The sequence below is a fragment of the Rutidosis leptorrhynchoides genome, chromosome 2, assembly GCF_046630445.1.
Source record: "Rutidosis leptorrhynchoides isolate AG116_Rl617_1_P2 chromosome 2, CSIRO_AGI_Rlap_v1, whole genome shotgun sequence".
Lineage (NCBI taxonomy): Eukaryota > Viridiplantae > Streptophyta > Magnoliopsida > Asterales > Asteraceae > Rutidosis > Rutidosis leptorrhynchoides.
The window spans coordinates 622,453,435-622,478,218 of NC_092334.1; the positions used below are offsets into that span (position 1 = coordinate 622,453,435).

Here is a 24,784-nt window from a genome sequence, read left to right on the forward strand (position 1 = left end):
TGTAGCAGGCCTGTCGAGAGGGTCTGAGGTAGGATCCCAGTTGTAGCAAAGTTGTGGTCGTCGAGTCACACAGGTGGTAAACAAGTTCGCAAAATACTCATAAACCGACTCCTTGGGAGCAACCTAATAATGCTAAGAGAAATTGGTTATCGTATTTGATATTATTATTAAGTTCAACTCAGTGGCACTTCTAGCATCAAAACTTGATGGACTCCTACACAATTTTGGGTGGTACTTTGTAGTAATTTTTTTCCCCTAAAGAATGTCTGTTTATTTCCGTAAAATCACTAATTTAAAAAATATATAAGACTTTATCTATAAATTTAGTAGTGTTCTATACAATTTTAGTAGTATTATTATTATTATATATTTTTTTTTGATGGGGTCAAAGACTCTACTTGATAGTACTTGCATTCGTCACTCATTCAACTTAATTTTAGATAAAGAAGTACTCGTAATTAAGTAGTGTATTTAATTTGGAATAATACATCTAGATCTGGTATTCATCATTAATCATTAATTAATTTATATAGGGTAATGAAGGTAACAAAATTTTCGCGTATATATTCCGTATATTTTTGTAACGGTAAATCTAGATTTATTATTTATTATTTGGTTTTAGCTAATGAGTGCCCTAAGAGCACTTGATAAGAATGATTTATTTGGGTAAAAGTAACAAAATTTACGCGTATATACTCCGTATATTTTTGTAACGGTAATAAGTAAAAAATACTGTAGTTGCTTAATTGTAAAGCTAATATTGTAAAGCTACAAAAACCATCACAAACCCTCCCTCCCGCTTCACAAAATAAACACGCTTCAATTTCTAAACCTCATCCCCCACCAAACGTTCAAATATATGCCGGCAATTGTTTCCAACGTTCCAATCCTCCATCACCCCCACAAAAGATTCCGTTCATTCTATCCGACACTCCATTCCCACTCTCCGATTTCCTCTTTCTGTTAATTATTTCTTGCATCAATAAATATTTGATTTTAGGGTACAGCGTTTTCATCTAATTCATGGACCTCTTTGGTTAGCGGCGGCGGCGGCCGGCGTTCTAGTTATTTCGTCGGTGGGGCGGAATAGTACAGTGCCTTAAAGCCATTGTAAACGCTGTAACCAGTTTCTTTGTGAAGTTGTTAATCGTCTGTTATCTCAAGGTTATTTTAAAAACGACTTTTTATTTATTTATTTTTTTTTTGTTTTAGTTTTTTTTTGCGTGGTGTGTTTGCTAAATGCTATACAAAGGTAATTTCTAATTTGGGAATTCGGGTATTTTCTGCTAATTGTTTTTTTTTTTTAAAAAAAATTGGGGTTAAATTTTAGAGAACGGTATACGTGTTATCAAGATTTGAATCAGCGTGTGAAATTAGGTTTTACAGTTCTTGTTTTTAGGGTATAATTGATGTTGTTGGGTGCAAATAATGAATCAAGGGCTTAGGTATGGTTTAGGTTGCTATTAAAAGCTAAAGTTTTTCTTATGAAAAAAACTGAAATTGACGTTATCTATTATTATGTGTTGATCTTGAATATTTAAAGTCTTGTAAGCAAAGTGGATTTTTTTAAGTTATGAGAAGATTTGAAGAAACTAGGTTAATAGCTGTAGTTCGTTACTGTTTGTTTTAATTCTTGAAATACTTGTTATAATCTCAAGGTTTTTTAAAAAGGAATTAATTTAATGTTTTAGGGTTGTTTTGCTATACCAGGGTGATTTTTTTTTTTATAGAAATTTGGGTTGATTCAGTGTTAAAAATTCAAGGTTAGGGTTAAATTTAAAAAACACTGTATATGTGCTATTAAGAAGGCTACGACTGCTCTTGTTTGATACAAAATTTCTTGGTAACGTTTTCCTGTTTTTGCTTTTCACATTTCTGAAAATGTATTTTCTGTTTTTGCTTGAACACATCCGTTTTCTAAAGAGGTATAGCTAACATTTATTAACAACATCGATATTAATCGGTATTGGAAGCACTTAAAGGGTCAATTTCGAAAAGATCGGTGGTATTAGCAATATCAAACCCTGCAACTAATGGTATGCTTGGTATCCTACGAACAACTTGTCACAGGTTATGTCTGTCGGGAACCATTAAGACGATTGATGCCTGTATGAACCGTGTTATACCTTTTTAATGTTCTCCTGCTTTGTGATTTTTTACACGTTTTGTCTGTTGAGAACGATAAGACGATTGATGCCTGTATGAACTGTGTTAGAGCTTTTTGAGCTGTGCATATCATTATGGTCTGTTATTTCTTCTTACGTATGTGTATATTACAAAATTCTAGTTTATTTGGTATGAATGTCAAGTGATTGTTCTAACAACATGCTAACTACATCATATGTGAATAACACAAATAACAAAATGCTAACTTTTTCAGTATACTATGTGCAAAATCAAGTCAAATTTGAAAAAGAAAGACTTATACAAGTCAAATGGGAAACTTATAATTTTGTATATAGCAACTGTTATGTTATGTGTATTAGATTTGGTGTTTAAGTGTCACTGGATTTGATATTAGTATATAATTTGGTATTAGGTATCTTCTGTATTAGAAAGGGAAAGGATAATTTGAATGTATACATACACCATAGTTAGATTGAATGGCATTGATAATTAAATAAACTAATAACGATTAAACTGAAAGAGGTCGTGTGTTTATTAATTCGTCGCCTCTTAGACTTTTAAGTTTTCTGTTTTCATTAAAAATTTCATTAGATTATTCTAATGTTAAAAATCGACACATTTGCAGGTATTTTTTTCAGGTAACTGTGTGTAGTAGGGTTGTAAAAGGTATGTAAATCCAGTAAACATCTATCTTATTTTTCTTGCAATCTAGAGGTGACGAAATGTAGGGGTCGAATCATAACGGATTACCTATGTAGACCTAGTTATAAGTAAATGGGTCAGAATTCCCACCTCTGGGTACTACCTTAAGTATAACTTGGACATGCAAAATTTTCAGGTGACCTACTGGAAATTGCTAAGCAGCCGAGAAGACTTCTAGGAATGGGTGTATATTTGTACCCATCTTTATCCTTTTTTTTGGCAATTACATGGATCAGGAGGTAGTTGCTTCTCTCTCAGGTAACCATGTTTATGTAGGATTGCAAAATGGGCAGGTTCGGCGGGTTGGGCAATGATTCATATTGTTTAGATTGGTAGTTAGTTGTTTATGATGGGCCTAAAGGGCGCAGTGTTGGTTTAGGATGACAAGCAACTACTCTTGTTTTACATAGGTAAGAAGTATAAATAGTTAATGCATCTACCCTGTTTACACTTCACAGAAGATCATATTTTCAATAAAACTTTTGTTATTATCAGGAAGTTATATTATATTAAACGTTTGCTTCTCGGTTCGATGCTTTTGTTTTTGTTCAGGAAGTACCTGCAAATAGCAAAGACAGTCTTGCCAGTCCATAGACCATAGGTGACAATCAGTAGGGCTTTAAACCTCATCATTTTGGTGCTGAGACAACTATAGATGGGCTCTAAACCTTGGCGTGAGTGTTAAGATGATCGAAGGTATGTAAATCATGTAAGGGTCTATCTTATTTTTCCTTCAATATAGAGGTGACAAAATGTACATGTTAGGTAGTAAGTTATTACCTTAATTAACCTACTCATAAGTGAATCGGTCAAAATTACTCTTTGTTCCCATATATTCCAGTCGATGAACTCGTTGTAAAAGCCGACACATTTGCAGGTATTTTTCCGGGTAGCCATGTTCAGTAGGGTTGTAAATAGGGCGGCGGGTTGAGCAATGTGTCATCTGGTTCAATTTGACAGTTCAATGTTTGATGGGCCCAAAGGGGTCAGGGTTGGTTTAGTATGACAGGCAACTAATTATTTATTGACATGCGGAAAAAAAAATTGAGTAGTTAATGCATTTATAATGATTACAAAAGATCAACATCATATCTTCTTCTAAATTTTGGTATTGAATAAAATGATCAGGAGGTTGTGTGCACATAGACAGTGGGTGCCTTTTAACGCATTTTGACCCTTTTTCTTTTGGCTAAAGAGAAGTCGTTGACCCTTTTTCTTTTGGCTAAAGAGAAGTCGTTGACCCGTTTGAGATAAAACACAACCCACATTCCCAGTCATGAGTAAATTTTCTTAAATTAACACCTCTTAATTTAGTTTAAATTATGTTTGTTATGATTTTGTAATGGGGAAAATTGATTCAAAATGCATCGAACTTTCCACCAATTCCTATTGTATGCATCCATCTTTCAAACCTCCTATTGTATGCATTAAACTTTGTATTTTCTCCTATTGTATGCATTTTACCTGTTATAATAGGTTACCTTCAAGTCACCATTTCTAAACATTTACATCATTGGTCCCTCATTTTTGTAAAACCTAATTTCATTGATCCCTCAATTAGATTGGTCATTTACATTATCAGTCCATTATGTTTCTTTAACCTGAAACATCTTCAACAAATGTTAAAGATCAAAAATCCTAAAAATCAAATACTATTCTTCTTTCTTAATCTACAACCACCATCCAAATTAAAATCACTTTATTCAACACAATCACTAAACTTCAAATAAACAAGCTGCATACCAAATGTCTACGACTACCTCCAAAATGATCTTCGATGTGGAAACACCTGATTAGAAGAAGTATGGTGAAGAAGAAACAGAAGCAGATCTGAGAATTGTTTTGAGAATCGATTTGAAGAAGTACAACTCTAGATCTAAAAATCGATTTAAAGAAGTCTAAACATATCTACGATTTAAGGATGAAGCGATTTTCAGGAACAAGAACGATGGTTCTCCGGAATCCAACCACCATCAGATCTGCGATTTTCTGGTTCGATGTTTCTGATTCTGAAATGAATTTGTATTTTTTTTAAAACCCAGATATGTACACGTTAGATGGTTTATGTTTCTGAAATTGATTTGGTTTGATGTTTCTGATTCTGAAACGAATTTGGATTTTGCCTCTATCGTTACATTTTTTATTCACATCAATATTGACGATAAAGTTTACTTGTTCCAAGTGGGATGATAATTCACAGTTCTGAGAAATTGTTCCAAGAGCAAGTAGATTAAAAGAACCACACCTAGATCCAATGATATCATCTTCAAACTTCTCGTCAAGCTATTTGAATTATAAGTGTAATTTTTGATTTAAAGGTCTTGATTTTGATTTGAGAAAAAACATATCAAATTAGGGTTTATAAAGAATTTTGAATTCGTAATATTGATAGGCTGAATGAAGATGATGAACTTCAAGAATTTCAAGAGTTTAAGATGAATAAATACATATCAAATCGAGTTAATAAATTATTGTTATAGATATAATGAATATTTGTAAAATTTGTTCAAGAGTTTATGATGATGTTTAACTCATCAATTATGTTTGTTGAATTTTTGGAAATTAAAATTGCACCTAAACCATTGAAGATTCAATTTTAGATTTAACGGAAAAAATTAACGAGTGTTAAGTCAAGGGACCAACCACGTAAAAAACCCATGTAGTAACCGGTAACCTAATACAAGGGTGACAGGATGCATACAATAGGAGAAAATACAAAGTTTAATGCATACAATAGGAGGTTTGAAAGATGGATGCATACAATAGGAATTGGTGGAAAGTTCGATGCATTTTGAATCAATTTTCCCTTTTGTAATGTATTAATATTAAAGAGATTTCCACTGAGCATTATCATGCGATTATCAGTGTAGAGTTAGTGAGGAACCAAATAGGATGGTTTCTAGAGATTAAAAGTTTGAAATTCAAGATGCCATCGATATCGCTATTGTCTCGATGAACAAACCCGAGATAAAAAAAAATATGGGACACCCTCCAATCTATACTATCTTCCGCCATTGTTTTTATCATTGTAATTTTGGGTGGAAAATAGCATTAAATTTTTTTGTCCCTATTTCAAATATTACACTAAGTAATCAAACGCAAGTACTCTAATTCTAGGGAAGGCGGAGACCGCCTCCAATCTATACTATCTTCCGCCATTGTTTGGTAACACATTACATTTTGTATTTTAAATTTATTTTTGAGTTACTGTCTGACCTTAAATTTGTCGTCGATCATATATGGCATTGAATATCAGATGCTATCAGTGCATTTTGCCAAACAAAATGTCATCTTGTCACAGTATCCTTCATTTAGGCTACTTCTAAAAAAATTGTATGCTCAAAATTAAAACCCATGTGAACTCTATGTCTTTATTTGACTTCCTTGTTCTGTGCGCTTTATGATATTTTCCAGGGATGCAAATAATGATGGGAGAACTACTATTCCATTCCTGGAGGTTAATTTCTCGAGTTTTTTTAGCCAACATACGAGGTCAGTATATGTTATCATTGTGTCCTCCTTTCAGAGATTTACATGATCAGATTTACATATCTGTCTTCCTTTTGTAGATACTATTTGGGCTACCCTTGAGCCAGTACGATTTACCAGTAGTTGTCGGACCTCAAGTTGGGAAATTCATGCTCTCAGGTTTGTCTTGCGTGACCCTTGACCAATATTTTTACCTCTTCGACACACCTTGATACGTAACTTGAAGTTCTACAATACAATGCATGACCGCTAAAGTTTTCTGACCTACCACACAGTTATAAGAAGTTAAGTTTCATGGTTCAAACCCAATTCCACTTGACGCTCAGGATGTTCTTATTTTTACGTAAGTTGACGTAACTTTATGTAAATTCACGTAACTTTTCGTAACTTGACGTAAGTTTAAGTAAGTATGTTACGTAACTTGACGTAAGTTTAAGTAAGTTTACGTAAGTTTAGGTAGATTTACGTAAGTTGACGTAACTTGACGTAAGTTTATGTAAATTCACGTAACTTTTCGTAACTTGACGTAAGTTTAACTAAGTCTGTTACGTAACTTGACGTAAGTTTACGTAACATGACGTAACTACGTAACACGCAAGTTTACGTAAATTTATGTAAGTTTACATAACTTTTGTAACGTGACGTAAGTTGACGTAAGTTTACGTAGGTTTATGTAACTTGACGTAAGTTTACGTAACTTGATGTAAGTTTACGCAACTTAACGTAAGTTTACGTGACGTAACTTGACGTAAGTTTACGTTACTTGACGTAAGTTTACATAACTTGACGTAATTTACATAACTTGACTTAAGTTTACGTAACTAGACGTAGTTTACGTAACATGACCAGTAGCGGAGACAGGGAGGGGACAGAGGGGTGCTAAGCCTCCCCCAATAGACCCGATTCTAATGAAATATCAATAGCTTATATTTAATTATTTTGGCTAAGCCTCCCTTAATTATTCATCTAACCCAATAGTTTAAGTTACCTACCTAGCTTCCAAACCTAATTAGTACATAGTAATATTAACCGAAACATATCGTACGAATTTACTTATCAATTTTTAGATGGACCATATCAATTCATGCTACAACTTTTATAGTAACATTTTTATTGTTTAATAGTTACTAAAGTTTCGTAAAATAGTTATCTATATATGCATTAAACAAATAAATTAGGTTTTACGTAGGAAGTTGGCCTCCTTTAGTTTTATTTGGTTTGCCTCTTTTAATTGTAGAGTAAGCCTCCCCTATCGTAAAATCCTAGCTTCGCCCCTGAACATGACGTAAGTTTACGTAAGATGTAAGTTTACGTAAGTTTATGTTACTTGACGTAACTTACGTAAGTTTACGTAAGTTGACGTAACCTCATGTTACGATAAGTTAACGTCAAGTTAATGTCACGTTAACGTCAAGTTAACGTCAAGTTAACGTCATGCTAACGTCAAGTTACGTAAAGCTAACGTCATGTTAACGTCATGTTAACGTCATGTTAACGTCAATTAAACGTCATATTACGTAAAGCTAACGTCAATTTAACGTCAAGTTTAACGTCAAGCTCACGTCACGCTCACGTCAAGCTCACGTCAAGCTCACGTCAAGCTCACGTCAAGCTAACGTCAAGTAAACGTCACGCTCAGGTCACGCTCACGTCACGCTCACCTCTAGCTCACGTCAAGCTCACGTCTAGCTCACGTCAAGCTAACGTCAAGCTCACGTCAAGCTCACGCCAACTTAACGCCACGCTCACGCCAACTTAACGTCAACTTAACGTCAACTTAACATCAAGCTCACGTCAAGCTCACTTCAAGCTCCACGTCACGCTAACGTCACGCTAACGTCTAGTTACATAAAACTAACGTCAAGTTAACGTCTAGTTACATAAAGCTAACGTCAAGTTAACGTCATGTTAACGTTAAGTTAACGTCATGTTACGTAAAGTTAACGTCAAGTTAACGTCAAGCTAACGTCAATCTAACGTCAAGCTAACGTCAAGCTACTGTCATGTTAACGTCAAGCTATCGTCAAGCTCACGTCAAGCTAACGTCAATCTAACGTCAAGCTAACGTCAAGCTAACATCATGTTAACGTCAAGTTAACGTCAAGTTAACGTCAAGTTAACGTCAAGCTAACGTCAAGCTAACGTCAAGTTAACGTCCTGTTACGTAAAGTTAACGTCAAGTAACGTCATGTTACGTAAAGTTAACGTCACGCTAACGTCAAGCAAGCTAACGTCAAGCTAACATCAAGCTAACGTCATGTTACGTAAAGCTAACGTCAAGTTAACGTCATGTTACGTTAAGTTAACGTCAAGTTAACGTCATGTTAACGTAAAGTTACGTAAAGTTAAAGTCATGTTAAATTCAAATTAACTTCAAGTTAACGTCAAGTTACGTAAAGCTAACGTCAATTTAACGTCATGTTAACGTCAATTTAACGTTAACGTCATGCTAACGTCAAGCTAACGTCAAGCTAACGTCAAGCTAACGTCAAGCTAACGTCTAGTTAAATAAAGCTAACGTCATGTTACGTAAAGCTAACGTCAAGCTAACGTCAAGCTAACGTCATGCTAACGTCAAGCTAACGTCATGCTAACGTCATGTTAACGTCATGCTAATGTCATGTTAACGTCATGCTAATGTCAAGCTAACGTCAAGCTAACGTCAAGCTAACGTCAAGATAACGTCAAGCTAACGTCAACCTCACGTCAAGTTAACGTCAAGATAACGTCAAGTTAACGTCAAGCTCACGTCAAGTTAACGTCACGCTAACGTCAAGCTAACGTCAACTTAACGTCAAGCTCATGTCAAGCTAACGTCAAGCTCACGTCAAGCTCACGTCAAGCTAACGTCAAGCTCACGTCAAGCTAGCGTCAAGTTAACGTCAAGCTCACGTCAAGCTAACGTCAAGCTAACGTCAGGCTCACGTCAAGCTAACGTCAAGTTAACGTCAAGCTAACGTCAAGTAAACTTCAAGCTCACGTCACGTTAACGTCACGCTAACGTCAAGCTAACGTCAAGCTACGTCAAGTTAACGTCAAGTTAATGTCAAGTTAACGTCTAATACATAAAGCTAACGTCAAGTTAACGTCTAATTAAATAAAGCTAACGTCAAGTTAGCGTCATGTTAACGTCAAGTTAACATCATGTTACGTAAAGTTAACGTCAATTTAAGGTCATGTTAACGTCAAGCTAACGTCAAGCTAACGTCATGCTAACGTCATGTTACGTAAAGTTAACGTCAAGTTAACGTCAAACTAACGTCAAGCTAACGTCCTGTTACGTAAAGTTAACGTCAAGTAACGTCATGTTACGTAAAGTTAACGTCACGTTAACGTCAAGCTAACGTCAAGCTAGCTAACGTCAAACTAACGGCAAGCTAACATCAAGTTAACGTCGTCATGTTACGTAAAGCTAAAGTCAACGTCATGTTACGTTAAATTAACGTCAAGTCATGTTAACGTAAAGGTAACGTCCAGTTAAAGTCATGTTAACGTCAAATTAACTTCAAGTTAACGTCAAGTTACGTAAAGCTAACGTCAAGTTAACGTAACGTCACGTTAACGTCTTGATAACGTCATGTTACGTAAAATTAACGTCATGTTACGTAAAATTAACGTCAACTTAACGTCAAGCTCACGTCAACTTAACGTCAAGCTCACGTCAAGCTAACGTCAAGTTAACGTCAAGCTAACATCTAGTTAAACAAAGCTAACGTTAAGTTAACGTCAAGCTAACGTCATGCTAACGTCAAGCTAACGTCAAGCTAACGTCAGGCTAACGTCAAGCTCACGTCAAGCTCACGTCAAGCTCACGTCAAGTTAACGTCAAGCTCACGTCAAACTAACATCAAGTTAACGTCAACCTAACGTTACGCTAACGTCAAGCTAACGTCACGTTAAAGTCACGCTAACGTCAAGCTAACGTCAAGCTAACGTCACGCTCACGTGAAGCTCACGTCAAGCTCACGTCAAGCTAACGTCAAGCTAACGTCAAGCTACGTCAAGTTAACGTTAAGTTAATGTCAAGTTAACATCTAGTTACATAAAGCTAACGTCAAGTTAACGTCAAGCTCACGTCACGCTCACGTCAAGCTCATGTCACGCTCACGTCACGCTAACGTCACGCTAACGTCAACTTAACGTCAAGCTCACGTCAAGCTCAGGTCAAGCTCACGTCTAGCTCACGTCAAGCTCAGGTCAAGCTCAGGTCAAGTTAACGTCAACTTAACGTCAAGCTAACCTCAAGCTAACGTAAATAAAGTTAAGCTAACGTCAAGCTAACGTCTAGCTAACGTCAACTTAACGTCAAGCTCACGTCAAGCTAACGTCACGCTAACGTCACGCTAACGTCACGCTAACGTCAAGCTAACGTCAAGCTAACGTCAAGCTACGTCACGTCAAGCTACGTCAAGTTAACGTCAAGCTAACGTCAAGCTAACGTCAATCTAACGTCAAGCTAACGTCAAGCTACTGTCATGCTCACGTCAAGCTCACGTCAAGCTTGACGTCAAGCTAACGTCAAGCTAACGTCATGTTAACGTCAAGTTAACGTCAAGTTAACGTCATGTTAACGTCAACTAACGTCATGCTCACGTCAAGCTCACGTCAAGCTCACGTCAACTAAACGTCACGCTAACGTCACGCTAACATCAAGTTAACGTCTAGTTACATAAAGCTAACGTCAAGTTAACGTCTAGTTACATAAAGCTAACGTCAAGTTAACGTCATGTTAACGTCAAGCTAACGTCAAGTTAACGTCATGTTAAAGTCATGTTACGTAAAGTTAACATCAAGCTAACGTCAATCTAACGTCATGTTAACGCCCAGCTAACGTCAAGCTACTGTCATGTTAACGTCAAGCTAACGTCAAGCTCACGTCAAGCTAACGTCAAGTTAACGTCAAGCTAACGTCATGTTACGTAAAGTTAACGTCAAGTTAACGTCATGTTAACGTCAAGCTAACGTCCTGTTACGTAAAGTTAACGTCAAGTAAAGTTAACGTCACGTAAAGTTAACGTCACGTTTACGTCAAGCTAGCTAACATCAAGCTAACATCAAGCTAACGTCATGCTACGTAAAGCTAACGTCATGTTACGTTAAGTTAACGTCATGTTAACGTAAAGTTACGTAAAGTTAACGTCTAGTTAAAGTCATGTTAAATTCAAGTTAACGTCAAGTTACGTAAAGCTAACGTCAAGTTAACGTCATGTTAACGTCAATTTAACGTTAACGTCATGTTAACGTCAAGTTAACGTCATGTTACGTAAAGTTAACGTCATGTTACGTAAAGCTATCGTCAAGTTAACGTCAAGCTAACATTAAGCTAACGTAAAGTTAATGTCAAGTTAACGTCACGATAACGTTAAGCTAACGTCTAGTTAAATAAAGCTAACGTTAAGTTAACGTCAAGCTCACGTCACGTTAACGTCACGCTAACGTCAAGCTACGTCAAGTTAACGTCAAGTTAATGTCAAGTTAACGTCTAATACATAAAGCTAACGTCAAGTTAACGTCTAGTTACATAAAGCTAACGTCAAGTTAACGTCATGTTAACGTCATGTTACGTAAAGTTAATGTCAAGCTAACGTCAATTTAAGGTCATGTTAACGTCAAGCTAACGTCGAGCTCACGTCAAGCTCACGTCAAGCTCACGTCAAGCTAACGTCATGTTACGTCAAGTTAACTTTAAGGTAACGTCAAGTTAACGTCAAACTAACGTCAAGATGTCCTGTTACGTAAAGTTAACGTCAAGTAACGTCATGTTACGTAAAGTTAACGTCACGTTAACATAAAGCTAACGTCAAGCTAGCTAACGTCAAGCTAGCTAACGTCAAGCTAACATCAAGCTAACGTCATGTTACGTAAAGCTAAAGTCAAGTTAACGTCATGTTACGTTAAATTAACGTCAAGTTAACGTCATGTTAACGTAAAGTTACGTAAAGGTAACGTCCAGTTAAAGTCATGTTAACGTCAAATTAACTTCAAGTTAACGTCAAGTAACGTAAAGCTAACGTCAAGTTAATGTAACGTCACATTAACGTCATGTTAACGTCATGTTACGTAAAGTTAACGTCATGTTACGTAAAGTTAACGTCAACTTAACGTCAAGCTCACGTCAAGCTAACGTCAAGTTAACGTCAAGCTCACGTCAAGCTAACGTCTAGCTCACGTCTAGTTAAATAAAGCTAACGTGAAGTTAACGTCAATCAAGTTAACGTCAAGCTAACGTCATGTTAACGTCAAGCTAACGTCAGGCTAACGTCAAGCTCACGTCAAGCTCACGTCAAACTAACGTCAAGTTATCATCAACTCACGTCAAGCCAACGTTAAGCTCACGTCAAGCTCACGTCAAGCTACGTCAAGTTAACGTCAAGTTAATGTCAAGTTAACGTCTAGTTACATAAAGCTAACGTCAAGTTAACGTCTAGTTACATAAAGCTAACGTCAAGTTAACATCATGTTAACGTCATGTTACGTAAAGCTAACGTCAAGTTAACGTCAAGCTAACGTCAAGCTCACGTCATGCTAACGTCAAGCTCACGTCATGCTAACGTCAAGCTCACGTCAAGATAACGTCATGCTCACGTCAAGCTAACGTCAAGTTAACGTCAAGCTAACGTCAAGTTAACGACAAGCTAACTCAAGTTAACGACAAGCTAACATCAAGTTAACGTCATGTTAACGTCAAGTTAACGTCAAGCTAACGCCAAGCTAACGTCCTGTTACGTAAAGTTAACGTCACGTTAACGTCAAGCTAGCTAACGTCAAACTAACGTCAAGCTAACATCAAGCTAACGTCATGTTACGTAAACCTAACGTCAAGTTAACGTCATGTTAGTTAAATTAATGTCAAGTTAACGTAAAGTTACGTAAAGTTAAAGTCATGTTAACGTCAAATTAACTTCAAGTTAACGTCAAGTTACGTAAAGCTAACGTCAAGTTAACGTCATGTTACGTCAAGTTAACGTCAAGTTTACGCCAAGATAACTTTATATTACGTAAAGTTAACATCATGTTAACGTCATGTTAACGTCAAGTTAACGTCATGTTAACGTCATGTTAACGTCAAGTTACCGTTATCTTAACGTCAAGCTAACGTCAAGTTAATGTCATGTTACGTAAAGCTAATGTCAAATTAACGTGTCATGTGAACTCTATGTCTTTATTTGACTTCCGTGTTCTGTACGCTTGATGATAATACAAGATGTAACTAATGCCAGGGATGCATATAATGATGAGAGAACTACTAATCCATGTTTTGGAGGTTATTTTCTTGAGCAAGTTTTTCCTATTTTTGTTTAACGTTGTTCTTCGAAAGCCTGCCTCAAGATACAGTTTGAAGCCTTTTTTGGTCACCGTTTGGGCTCAAGTTACTCGCTTTGTGAGCCGAATAATTTCGAGGCGACAACCTGCTTTGCAAGCTGCCCGGATGTTTCACAGAATGATGATAAGATATGATCTATTTGTACAATGCACACTCGCACAAGCTGATAACATCTTTTCTATCTCATCCACTCAAAAAGGCAAGGTCTGTCGTGTGCCCTTGCATATGTTTAACATGCCCGTTGATTATGATAACTCAAGATTTATATTTTTCCTGAGATTTAGTCGTAATAGTATGCGATTTCTGTTCTAGACAAGACATAATATTTTTGAAATGAGTTTCATGTAGGTCAAAGAAACCCAAGGAGAAGGCTATGATTATACTCCGGATGGCAACATGCATTCGTTCTCCATTGTTGGTTTCCCTATTGCAATGTTAACTGTACTCTTAGTTAACTTGTGACTTTTAATGTAATATATTCATTCTCCATTGTGTTGTAACACATCATAATTGTCTATTCAGGTATTAACAATACCAACAAAGAATAGCCGGATGATATATAATAAATGACGGGACACATAAAATGAGGGTAAACGAGTTGTATAGTTCTGCTGCGTGAAAAAGTAAAACATTAAAAAGAGTTGTTATGCCTGTGCGGTTGACAAAGACACATTTGTTTTGATGGCTGCTAGATGTCATTGATACTGCTATAGTCTCGATGTTGGCTGGTCATAAAGAGGTATTATCTCGACTTATTTGATCAGTAGAAAACTTAAGGCAAACATGATTCTTACTGTAATTTTGATGACAAAAAAATATATAATGTTTATAGTGATGATTGATTATAAAAAAAGAATATGTTTATAGTGATGATTGATTCTTCGATAATGGGATAGCCCGTTTGATTTCGTAAATCTGACACAAATATTCAACCTCTTTGGGAATGTTTGACAGCAAACTTTTTGGAACTTTTAAGATCTTTTAGCTTCTAGCTTTTATGAAAAAACTATCAAGTAAAAAACTATGTTTGGTTACAATAATCTGAAGTTTTTTTGAGGAAGGAAAAAAGTTAAAAGTTAATTGAGCTTGTGTTTGAGAAAAAGTTTTTAACTTGCTGGCATTTTATTCTTTATTTTAACAGTTTCAACTAACTTGACAAACACCTAAATATATATAAAAAATTAACATTTACCAGCTACAAACTACCAGCTATAAGTTAAAAGATACCGGCAATTTTTCCAAACATACCATTGAAATAAGCTTGACATTAAAATTCTCATTTATAGAAGGGGTAAGCTTTAATTTGTTAAATTGGCCCTTAATTAAAAAAAAAAAAAAAAGACTTGTTCACCTTGCCAACAACCTCTTTCTATAGTATCTTATTTTCCATACATGTTCTTCTGCTTCTTATTTATTAACCTCGTCATGACAGACAGTGCTGAGACAATTAGAAGGACCTTAGACCTTGAAGTGAGTGTTAAGGATATGTTCACAGGTATGTAAATCCATTAAACGCTGATCTTACTTATTTTTCTTGCCATCTAGAGGTGACAAAATGAATTGGTTATTATATAACTCACTTCCCAAATAATCCTACTTATAAGTAGTAAATGGATAAAAATTCCCACCTCTGTTACTGACTTGAGTAGAATGAACAGAGACATGAAAAATATTCAAGGGAAGATGCGTAGTAATGGGTGTGAATATGTAGCCGACATCTAACTTTTAAAAATACTCAGGGAAAATGGGTCATATGGTTCACAATGACGGTCAATGTGTGTGTTTGGCCCATAGGGGCAATTCGGTTTAAAATGAAAAGCAACTACTTTTTTTCGACATACGAAGAGAAGTATAAATTGTTAGTGCATTTATCGTGATTACAGAAGATCACAAAATATCTTCAGTGACAATTTAGGTGTTGAATAAAATGATGAGTAGGTTAAATAGAACACTCATAAGCAAATGAGACGAATTTGCATTAATATTTTTATTTGCAATTTCTTGGACTCTAATGACAAGTTTTTTCTTCCTTTCTCCAGATATATGGCGTTTCAATCACCATACGTATTATGGTAAGCTTTAATCGACATTTTTTAGATCAAGTTATTGTTCATGCGATGTTGTCATTATCATCATTTAATTTTAACAGTAGTAGTGGTTGGACCTCAAGTTGGGAAGATGATACACTCATGTTTTTCTTGCATGATCGTTGTATGTTTATTCATTCGTATCATATTATTTACCCTTTATCTAAAAGACAAAGAGCTTATGAATAGAAACTTTTCATGCTTAATCGTTTGTATCTCGCGATAAAATGGTTGTACCCACAATACCACTACCCCCCTTTATCTAAAAGACAAAGAGCTTATAAATAGTAACTTTTCATGCTTAAATCGTTTGTACCTTGCATTAACTTTTCTATAGAGCGTAAAGATAAACTTCATGGGTTCAAACGGTAACTTTTTTATTTTCCATTAAACTCCCCACTAAACCCACTTAAATTTTTAACGGGCTTTATATTTTTGTCGGACTCGACTTAGGTTTAACCGACATAACCGTTAAACACGAAATAATTTTACGAATTAAACGCAAAAAATTATATTCGAAACAAAGCCCCGACGTGAAATGAGGGCTACTCCACTAGTTGGTACTATTACCCAACAATGATATTAGTTTGGATTGGACTTAAAGATCTCTTTGTTCTCTACAGGATATAAGAAAAGAAGGTGGTCGTTGAATTTTCGGGTCAACACTTTTTACTCAAAGCATTAGGTACAGCAACTCGAGGCCTGAAGGACGCATCTTAAGTGAACCAGGGTCTGTAGACGGTGCAACTAGTGACGAAACTGGCTCTAAGAATGGAAACTATAGTAACGTACGCGTATAACTTGATGTAAGTTTACGTAAGTTGACGTAAGTGCGTAAGTTGACATAAGTGCGTAAGTTGACGTAAGTTTATCCAACACGTAAGTTTACGTAAGTGTGTATGTTTACATAAAACTTTATGTAAGTTTACGTAAGTTTAGTTAGATTTACGTAAGTTGACGTAACTTTAGTTAGATTTACGTAAGTTTATGTAAGTTTACGTAACTTGACGTAAGTTTACGTAACTTGACGTAAATTTACGTAACTTTTGTAACTTAACGTAAGTTTACGTAACTTGACGTAAAGTTTTTACGTACGTTAAACGTAACTTGACGTAAAGTTTTTACGTAACTTTACGTAAGTTTATGTAGGTTTACGTAACTTGACGTAAGTTTACGTAACTTGATGTAACTTTACATAAGTTTACTTAACTTGACGTAAGTTTATGTAACTTGACGTAAATTAACGTAACTTGACGTAAGTTTACGTTACTTACTTGATGTAAGTTTACGTAACTCGACGTAAGTTTACGTTACTCGACATAACTTTACGTTACTCGACATAACTTTACGTAACTCGACGTAAGTTTACGTTACTTGACATAACGTAAGTTTACGTAACTTGATGAAAGTTTACGTAACTTGACATAAGTATAGGTTTACGTAACTTGACGTAACTTTACGTAACTTGACGTAAGTTTACGTTACTTGACGTAACTTGACGTAAGTTTACGTTACTTGACGTAATTTACTTAATTTTACGTAAGTTTACGTAACGTGGCGTAACTTGACGCAACCTGACGTAACTTGACGTAAGTTTACGTAACTTGACGTATGTTTAAGTAAGTTTAAGTAACTTGACGTAAGTTTACGTAACTTGACGTATGTTTAAGTAAGTTTAAGTAACTTGACGTAACTTTACGTAACTTGACGTTAGTTTACGTAACTTTGGCGTTAGTTTACGTAACATGACGTTAGTTTACGTAACTTTCGTAAGTTTACGTAACTTACGAAAGTTTACGTTTGTTTACGTAAATTTATGTAACTTTAAGTAACTTGACTCAAGTTTACGTAACTTCACGTAAGTTTACGTATTACGTAACTTAACGCAAGTTTACGTAAGTTTAAGTAACTTGACGTAACTTATAACTTGACGTTAGTTTACGTAACTTGACGTAAGTTTACGTAACTTGAACGTAAGTTTACGTAACTTTACGCATCTTGACGGAAGTTCACGTAACTTGACGTAAGTTGACGTAAGTGGACGTAAGTTTACGTAAGTTTAAGTAACTTGACGTAAGTTTACGTAACTTGACGTAACTTTATGTAACGTAGTTTACGTAACATGACGTAAGTTTACGTAAGTTGACGTAAGTTTACGAACTTTACGTAAGTTAACGTAACTTGACATAAGTTTACGTAACTTGACGTAAGTACACGTAAACGTAAGTTTACGTAAATTTACGCAACTTGACGTAAGTTTACGTAACTTGACGTATGTTTACGTAACTTGTTTGTAGCATTTTGCGATATTTTTTCTAGTTAACTAATAAATATAGCCACCTAAGCCTTCTGATCTAGCACATGTTCTGTCAAAAGAAGTTAAGCTTTCTGGTTCTGGGCCAATTCCACTCGATGGTCATGATGAACATATGGTTTGTTGTTTTTCTATCATGTTTTGTTTGTAATGTCTTTGATCTCACCTAATGAAACAGACTCTTTAGGGAATTTGTTTCTGCTAATCAAGAGGTAGAGATTTTCTTATTGTTTTGTCATTCAGTGTTACTTGAGTACATCTCGTATCGGATTCTTATAACACATTACATTACGTTTTTGTTTTTCATATTATAGTAATAGTAAAGTAATAGTTGGTTAAATTAAGGTTAACTTTTGTATTAATAAAGGAAGGATAAAGGATGTGAAAGATCTTTTTACCACTTGAGAAGATTAGAGATGGTGCAGGGGACCTCGGTGGCTGTACTGACATTGTAAATAACCAGGTATGCTTATGATTATGATTTTGAATGCAGACTACATTAATTCTTTTTTTACATTTTTTTGCTCTGTGAGTAACTGAATGACCTCTAATTTGTTTCAGATTATATAACCTTCTTTTTCTCTAATAATAATTTTTTTATCATCAGACACAATTGCCAAACAAATGCCCATGTTGCACTGGACGCTTCATTTAGGCATGATTTCTGTTAAGATGAACAAAGGTTTACATAAATCCAGTAAACGTCCATCTTGTTTTTCTTGCAATCGATGAACTCGTTGAAAAAGCTGACACATTTGCAGGTCTTTTTCCAGGTATTCATGTTTAGTAGGGTTGTAAAATGGGCAGGTATGACGAGTTGAGCAATGTGCCATTTCGTTCAGATTGACAGTTCAATGTTTGTGATTGGCCCAAAGGGGCTGGGTTGGTTTAGTATGAGACGCACACATTTTTTTGTTAACATACGGAAAAAGTGTCATTACTTATCTTCACTAAAAATTTTAGTATTGAATAAATTGATCAGGTAGTTGTATGCACATAGATAACATTTGGTGTACTTTAACCCGTTCATCTCATCTGAGTGTCTGATTCTTTTTTTTTTTTTTTTTTGCTAAAGAAAAGTCATTGACCCGTTTGAGGTAAAACACAACCCACATTCCCAGTCATGAGTAAATTGTCAGAAATTACCACCTCGATTAGTTAGCTTAGATAAGATCTGTTTTCCGTGTAGAGTGTGTGAGGAACCAAGTTCTATGGTCATGAGTTCATCACATGACTGAGAGGCATGCACAAATTTCAGGTAACCGTATTTAATAGAATTTTAAAATATGGCTCAGATTGACAGTTAATTGTTTATGATGGGCCTAGAGGGGCAGGGTGTATAGGATAACAAGCAACTTTTTTTTTTTGACATACAGAATAAAAAAAAATTATAAAGAGTTAATGCATTTCTCCTGATTACAGAAGATCAACTTATATCTTCAATTGATTAAAATGGTCAGGTGGTTATATGCTTGTAGACATTGGGTGAATATTAAAACACATTTTGACCCGTTCAACCCCCTTTTTCTTTTAGCTAGAGAAAAGTCATTAACCTGTTTGAGATAAAATACAACCAACATTGACCCATTCATGATTAAATTATCTGAAATTACCACCTCTATTATGTAGCTAAGAAATTGTCTGTTATGATTATCAATCAAATATATAAATATTAAAGAGATTTTCAGTTCCACAGTTTCTCCACATAGCAATGTTGTTTTGTTGGCTTTTAGAGCTTCAAGATTGGAACTTTAGGATGCCATTCGGTACTACTATAGTTTCGATGTTGGATGGTTATAAATAGGTATTATATCCACTTATTTTATCCATAAATTGTTTTGCAGAAAACATGAAGAGCGGTTTCACTAATTCCCTTTCTTATTGTTAATAACAAATTAGATAATCTTTATATTTGAATGGCACTTTCGTCCCTTTAACCCGTCTGATAAGAGAACAACATATTGATGGAGCGGGGAAGATGCATTGAGTAAGCTGAGGTCTGAGCAGTTCATATACTTCACATTACAAATGTTAATTCCATTTTCATTTCATATGAACTCTTAGGTTTTTAATCTGTCTGTCTCGTTTTCGAATCAAATATAAACCAAAGACAAAAGGTAAACTCAAGTATTTCTTATATATTGATGTTGTGTCTAATACAATGGATTACATCGGATATATATAGATTATGATAGCTTGAGGTCTAAGCTAACCTAATCTCTAAAGTCTTTAATTATATCCTAAAACTTCCCCTCAAGTTGGAACATGGATTTTGATCCAACTTGCCACAAAACGAAACATGAACAACCAAATTCGCCTCAATAGGGATAAACAAAAAACTAAACTCGCATCATTAGGAGCATCTAAACTCACCTCACCTGGGCTGACTAGACAACTATACTTGCTTCATCAGTAGCAACAAAACTAAGCTCGCCAGGGATGAACAAATAATCAAACTCGTTTCACTATGGACAACTAACAAACTCTTCTTGCCACACTTGAGGCAGTCTCGACACACAAGGGCCGATATACATCAAATGTCTTCTGCATACCCGAAAAATCAGCGGATCAAAGTAACCTCATAAAAAAGTCAACACATTTTTTTTTTCCGTTTTTTAAAACATTTTTTAAGTATGTACGAAGACAACCAACCTTCACCAATAATTTGTTTCGTCGACTGAGTTTGTCTTATGATCTGCTTTAGGAAACACAACAGTAGGTGTAGTTAATTAAGCAAATTCAGTATATTAACCTGCACAAAGAGTGAATGTAGAGGGAGAATCGACATGTGAAGAGATTTTTGGTCACTTTCTTGCAAGCACGTTTTGTAGTGAATGTAGAAGGAGCATCGACATGTGAAGATGAATTATTCCGATTTTGGGTCACTTGCAAGCACGTTTTGTTTTCTTAAATTCATGAAAATAGTAGTACTCAATACCCGAACGATTATAAAGTGAACATCGCTCCATATTCTCTCTTTAACAAAAACATGAGAATCCCATAAAGAGATAATTCCTCCAGAGAGCCCTCTAGCTAAACTAACTGCGTAGTCGAAAAGATGGTTTCCCCATAATGACTTGAGGCGAAACATTTGGAGTCGGGTCATCTTCGATTCTTGTAACCCGAGAAATTGAACATTCAAAGAAACACATGTATCTAGGGATGGCAATGGATCGGATATGGATCGGGTGATGCCGTATCCATATCCATATCCATTTAGTTTTTGTTCATCCATATCAATATCCATATCCATTTAGTTTCAGGTCATCCATCCATATCCATATCCAATGGATTTAGCAGTTTAATGAATATCCAATGGATGTTAAAAAAATGTTATAATATTTTCTAATATTCGATTAAAATAAAAACGTAGTACAACAAAAATAAATATAACATGACATAATTAAAATCTACCCATAAGAATGTGTAATCCTTGTCGAAGATATAACAAAAAAATTTTATTTTTACTATAAAACATAGATTATGAAAAATTATATATGAAATTTGTAAGTTTATATTATTATTTATACGTATTTTATTGTAATATATTATAGTTATTTAATTATGGGTTGAAAGAAATACGTAAATTTAACGGTAAATAAACTTGTAATAGTAAATATGTACGCATATATCTATATTTATATATTTGTATATGTATTTCGGGTGGTAATGGATATATCCATGGATGAAACTTTTCATCCATATCCATATCCATATCCGTTAAGGTTCATCCGTATCCGTATCCGTATCCGTATCCATTTAGGTTCATCCATATCCATCACGAAGCGGGTGGATATCCATCGGATCGGGTGGCCATTGCCATCCCTACATGTATCTCTGATCCATTGTCGTTTCAATAAAACTTTGCACCCGCAACTATTAAGAGAAATGACCTTCATTTGAACATCATGAGCTCGATCCACACCCGAATTGTAACCTTAAAGATTGTAACCAAGAAGTTCCCCAATACCCACCAAACTATCAGAAGAAAAGTCTTGGCCATCACTCTTACCATTCAGCTCATTCATCATGAATGGTGTGCGGCAGTTAACCGACCCACCGGATAAGCTAGCACTATCAGCTGCACCAGACTTGGGACATGATTTACTGTCCTTATCCTTGTTCATATGAACCGAACTGTCAATATTGGAAAAAGAATCCAAATTCATCCCATCAAATTCCTTGAGGTGATCCTTCTGTTTCGTTGTCACCTACATTAGAGACTGAATCAGAATTCTCAATTATCACCTCAACACTATCGGAAAACGAAGTATCATTTTGGGTGTCAACCGTCGCGTCAATGTCGAAGATCCAAGATCCGACCTCCTGAATACGCACATCAACATCTATGTCATTCACACTGACAAGTTCATTTAAGGAAATCTGTTTTTTGGACTGAGTGGCGATACACACTCGTCCTGAAGACAGCGGGACTTTGCTATTAGGCTCGAAAAACAAAAACCTGCCAGCAAGGTTTGCAACTTTTTTAAAAGCACTCGTACCCCATGCACATAAAGGGAGGCCAGAAATCTCGACCCAAACTATACGTTCATCAACAATGGAATTTTCCTAAGCGGCCTTAACACAAGCAAACAAGGACATAAGGTTTACGTTACCTTTAAACGCAAGACAACTAGAAGCCGATGTACGTGAACTTGAACCATATCCAACAACAACCTATATATTGTGCCTTGACCTCGTCAAAACCTTCTGCCTGCACTAAACGTAACACCGAAAATAGTGACTCGAAGCTCTTTACTTTCGCCATGACGATGTGATCATCCTGTTTAACCGTAACTAAATCAGAGTTCTCCAACACAAGTTTCTTCACCTGTTTGGACGAGGATGCCTCAACAGATAGTTTAGAAGCATAAGACTTGTCATCATTGAAACAGTTTTCTGTCGGTATTGGTTCAACCGTATCTTTCTTTAACGATCCCTTCGAATTCGTCGGATTAGGTTTAGATTCAGGATGTGATTTGGGAAACTTAGCAGCCTTAACATAAAGATGAAAAGAACCCATCCATACATCAGCCAACCTGTTTTCCATTTCAATGATATTTTTAACGTCCATGAATTTGATGAACGCAAACCTCTTACCCGACTTAGACCGTTTGTTTGCAATGAAAACGTTAATTAAACAGCCGTAAACTTCAAAAGCTTTCCACAAACTTTTCACGTCTGCATACTCTGGGAAATTGGTAACGTAAAAGGATTCGTTCATGAATCATGACGGCGCTGTTGTCGTCCCAATTGAGATCGATTCTCTTGTACACCGTCTTCTGTTTACGTCGCTCTTTAAAGAACCAACCATCTTTCAATGGCGTTGATCGTAGATTGGGCACCATCGTCCCTCCCTCCCCGGCGAGATCGCCGTGAAAAAAACAACCAGAACGATTAAAAAGGAAGATCCGAAAAAATTGGATAGAAAATCGCCGCTCTCTTTTTTCGTAACTTATTACCTAAGTTGACCTACTCATATGTGAATCAGTCAAACTTGTTGGAAGCTTCGACGAGCCCAACACACCCACTATAGAGGACCTAGACTATACTAGACTCACTACACCAACACTTTGACGTTGGTTAGCCTTTAATTTTACAAATCCTTAGTGTACAATGTACTTAGGCGACAGTGTCGACCATATATCTTTAGGCGGTATAACCGACCATGTATTACTTAGGCGGCAGAGCCGACCATATAATAAGAACAACAAAAGTGCACTAAGAACTTAAACACAAACTAAGGCTTGATCGAGAAACTTAACAAAAACACTTATATTAAATTACAATTACAATATTACTTACAAGCTTTCTCTTCTCTACTTTCGCTAACTCACACTCTTCTTCTCTTCTTCACAACTCACTTCTTATTTCACTCTCACAACTTCACACAACACAAATGAAATCTCCTCCCATATTTATACTACTCCATGGAACATTCTAGAACCTAGATATTTCCATGGATATATAAATATCTAGATATTTCTACAACCTACAAATATCTAGATTTTTCTTTTACATTTCAATTTCTAGATTTTTCTCTCATATTCTAATATCTAGATATTTTCTTATACATATTAATATCTAGATATTTTACCCATATACATTTACTAATTCCATATTATTCTAAATTTGCATTGTATTTTAACACTTCCCCTCAATGCAAATTTTCTTCCAACGATGTCTTGCACACCATTCCAAGTGCTTCTCTGAATTTTTCAAACTTTGATTTACTTAGGCTCTTGGTGAATATATCTACAACCTGTTCATCTGTCTTTGTTGGCACCATCTTGATTTTTCCTTCAAGGACCTTCTCACGAACATAGTGATAGTGCACTTCTATATGTTTTGTTCTTGCATGAAAGACTGGATTTTCTGCTAGTCGTATAGCTGATAGGTTATCGCAAAGAAGATTTACTTGATAATCTGTTGATTGATGAAGATCTTCCATTAGTTGTTTCAACCATGTAATTTCTTGTGTTGCTGATGATGCCGATCGATATTCTGCTTCAGTGCTTGATAAGGATACAGTTTGTTGTCTCTTGCTGCACCATGATATTACTCCCGATCCAAGACTAAACATGTATCCAGTTGTTGACCGTCGTGTATCATAGTCTCCAGCGTAATCGGCGTCACAATATCCAGTCACGTGACATTCTTTTGTTTTCTTGTATAAAATACCAAAGTTGATAGTGCCTTTAACATACCTTAAGATGCGTCGTACAACATCAAGGTGAGGCT

General features: G+C 35.6%; 1 protein-coding gene across 6 annotated transcripts; it reads left to right on the top strand.

The window, feature by feature from the left end:
• Nucleotides 1-823: 823 nt before the first annotated feature.
• LOC139893570 (uncharacterized) lies at nucleotides 824-19,291 on the top strand. 6 transcript variants are annotated; one of them, XR_011774605.1, is made up of 11 exons: nucleotides 824-1,164; nucleotides 2,753-2,793; nucleotides 2,966-3,087; nucleotides 3,382-3,525; nucleotides 6,244-6,321; nucleotides 6,399-6,477; nucleotides 13,539-13,846; nucleotides 13,991-14,056; nucleotides 14,165-14,381; nucleotides 15,075-15,137; nucleotides 15,682-15,743. XR_011774605.1 is itself a non-coding variant. In XM_071876746.1 (8 exons), the coding sequence occupies exons 4-7, from the start codon at nucleotides 3,516-3,518 to the stop codon at nucleotides 18,496-18,498; spliced, it is 255 nt and encodes an 84-aa protein (XP_071732847.1). In that variant the 5' UTR covers nucleotides 824-1,164; nucleotides 2,753-2,793; nucleotides 2,966-3,087; nucleotides 3,382-3,515; the 3' UTR covers nucleotides 18,499-18,506; nucleotides 18,651-19,021. The 6 variants fall into 6 exon arrangements, 1 of the variants encoding a protein (XP_071732847.1); XR_011774602.1 differs by lacking the exon at nucleotides 15,682-15,743 and having other exon boundaries at nucleotides 15,075-15,265; XR_011774604.1 differs by lacking the exons at nucleotides 13,539-13,846; nucleotides 13,991-14,056; nucleotides 14,165-14,381; nucleotides 15,075-15,137; nucleotides 15,682-15,743 and adding exons at nucleotides 18,411-18,506; nucleotides 18,651-18,816; nucleotides 19,233-19,291.
• Nucleotides 19,292-24,784: the final 5,493 nt, after the last annotated feature.

Coding starts and splice junctions, on each gene's coding strand:
- LOC139893570 (XM_071876746.1), top strand. Junction 6,322..6,398: donor TTTTTTAGCCAACATACGAG/GTCAGTATATGT, acceptor TTCCTTTTGTAG/ATACTATTTGGGCTACCCTT. Junction 6,478..18,410: donor TGGGAAATTCATGCTCTCAG/GTTTGTCTTGCG, acceptor GTATTAATAAAG/GAAGGATAAAGGATGTGAAA.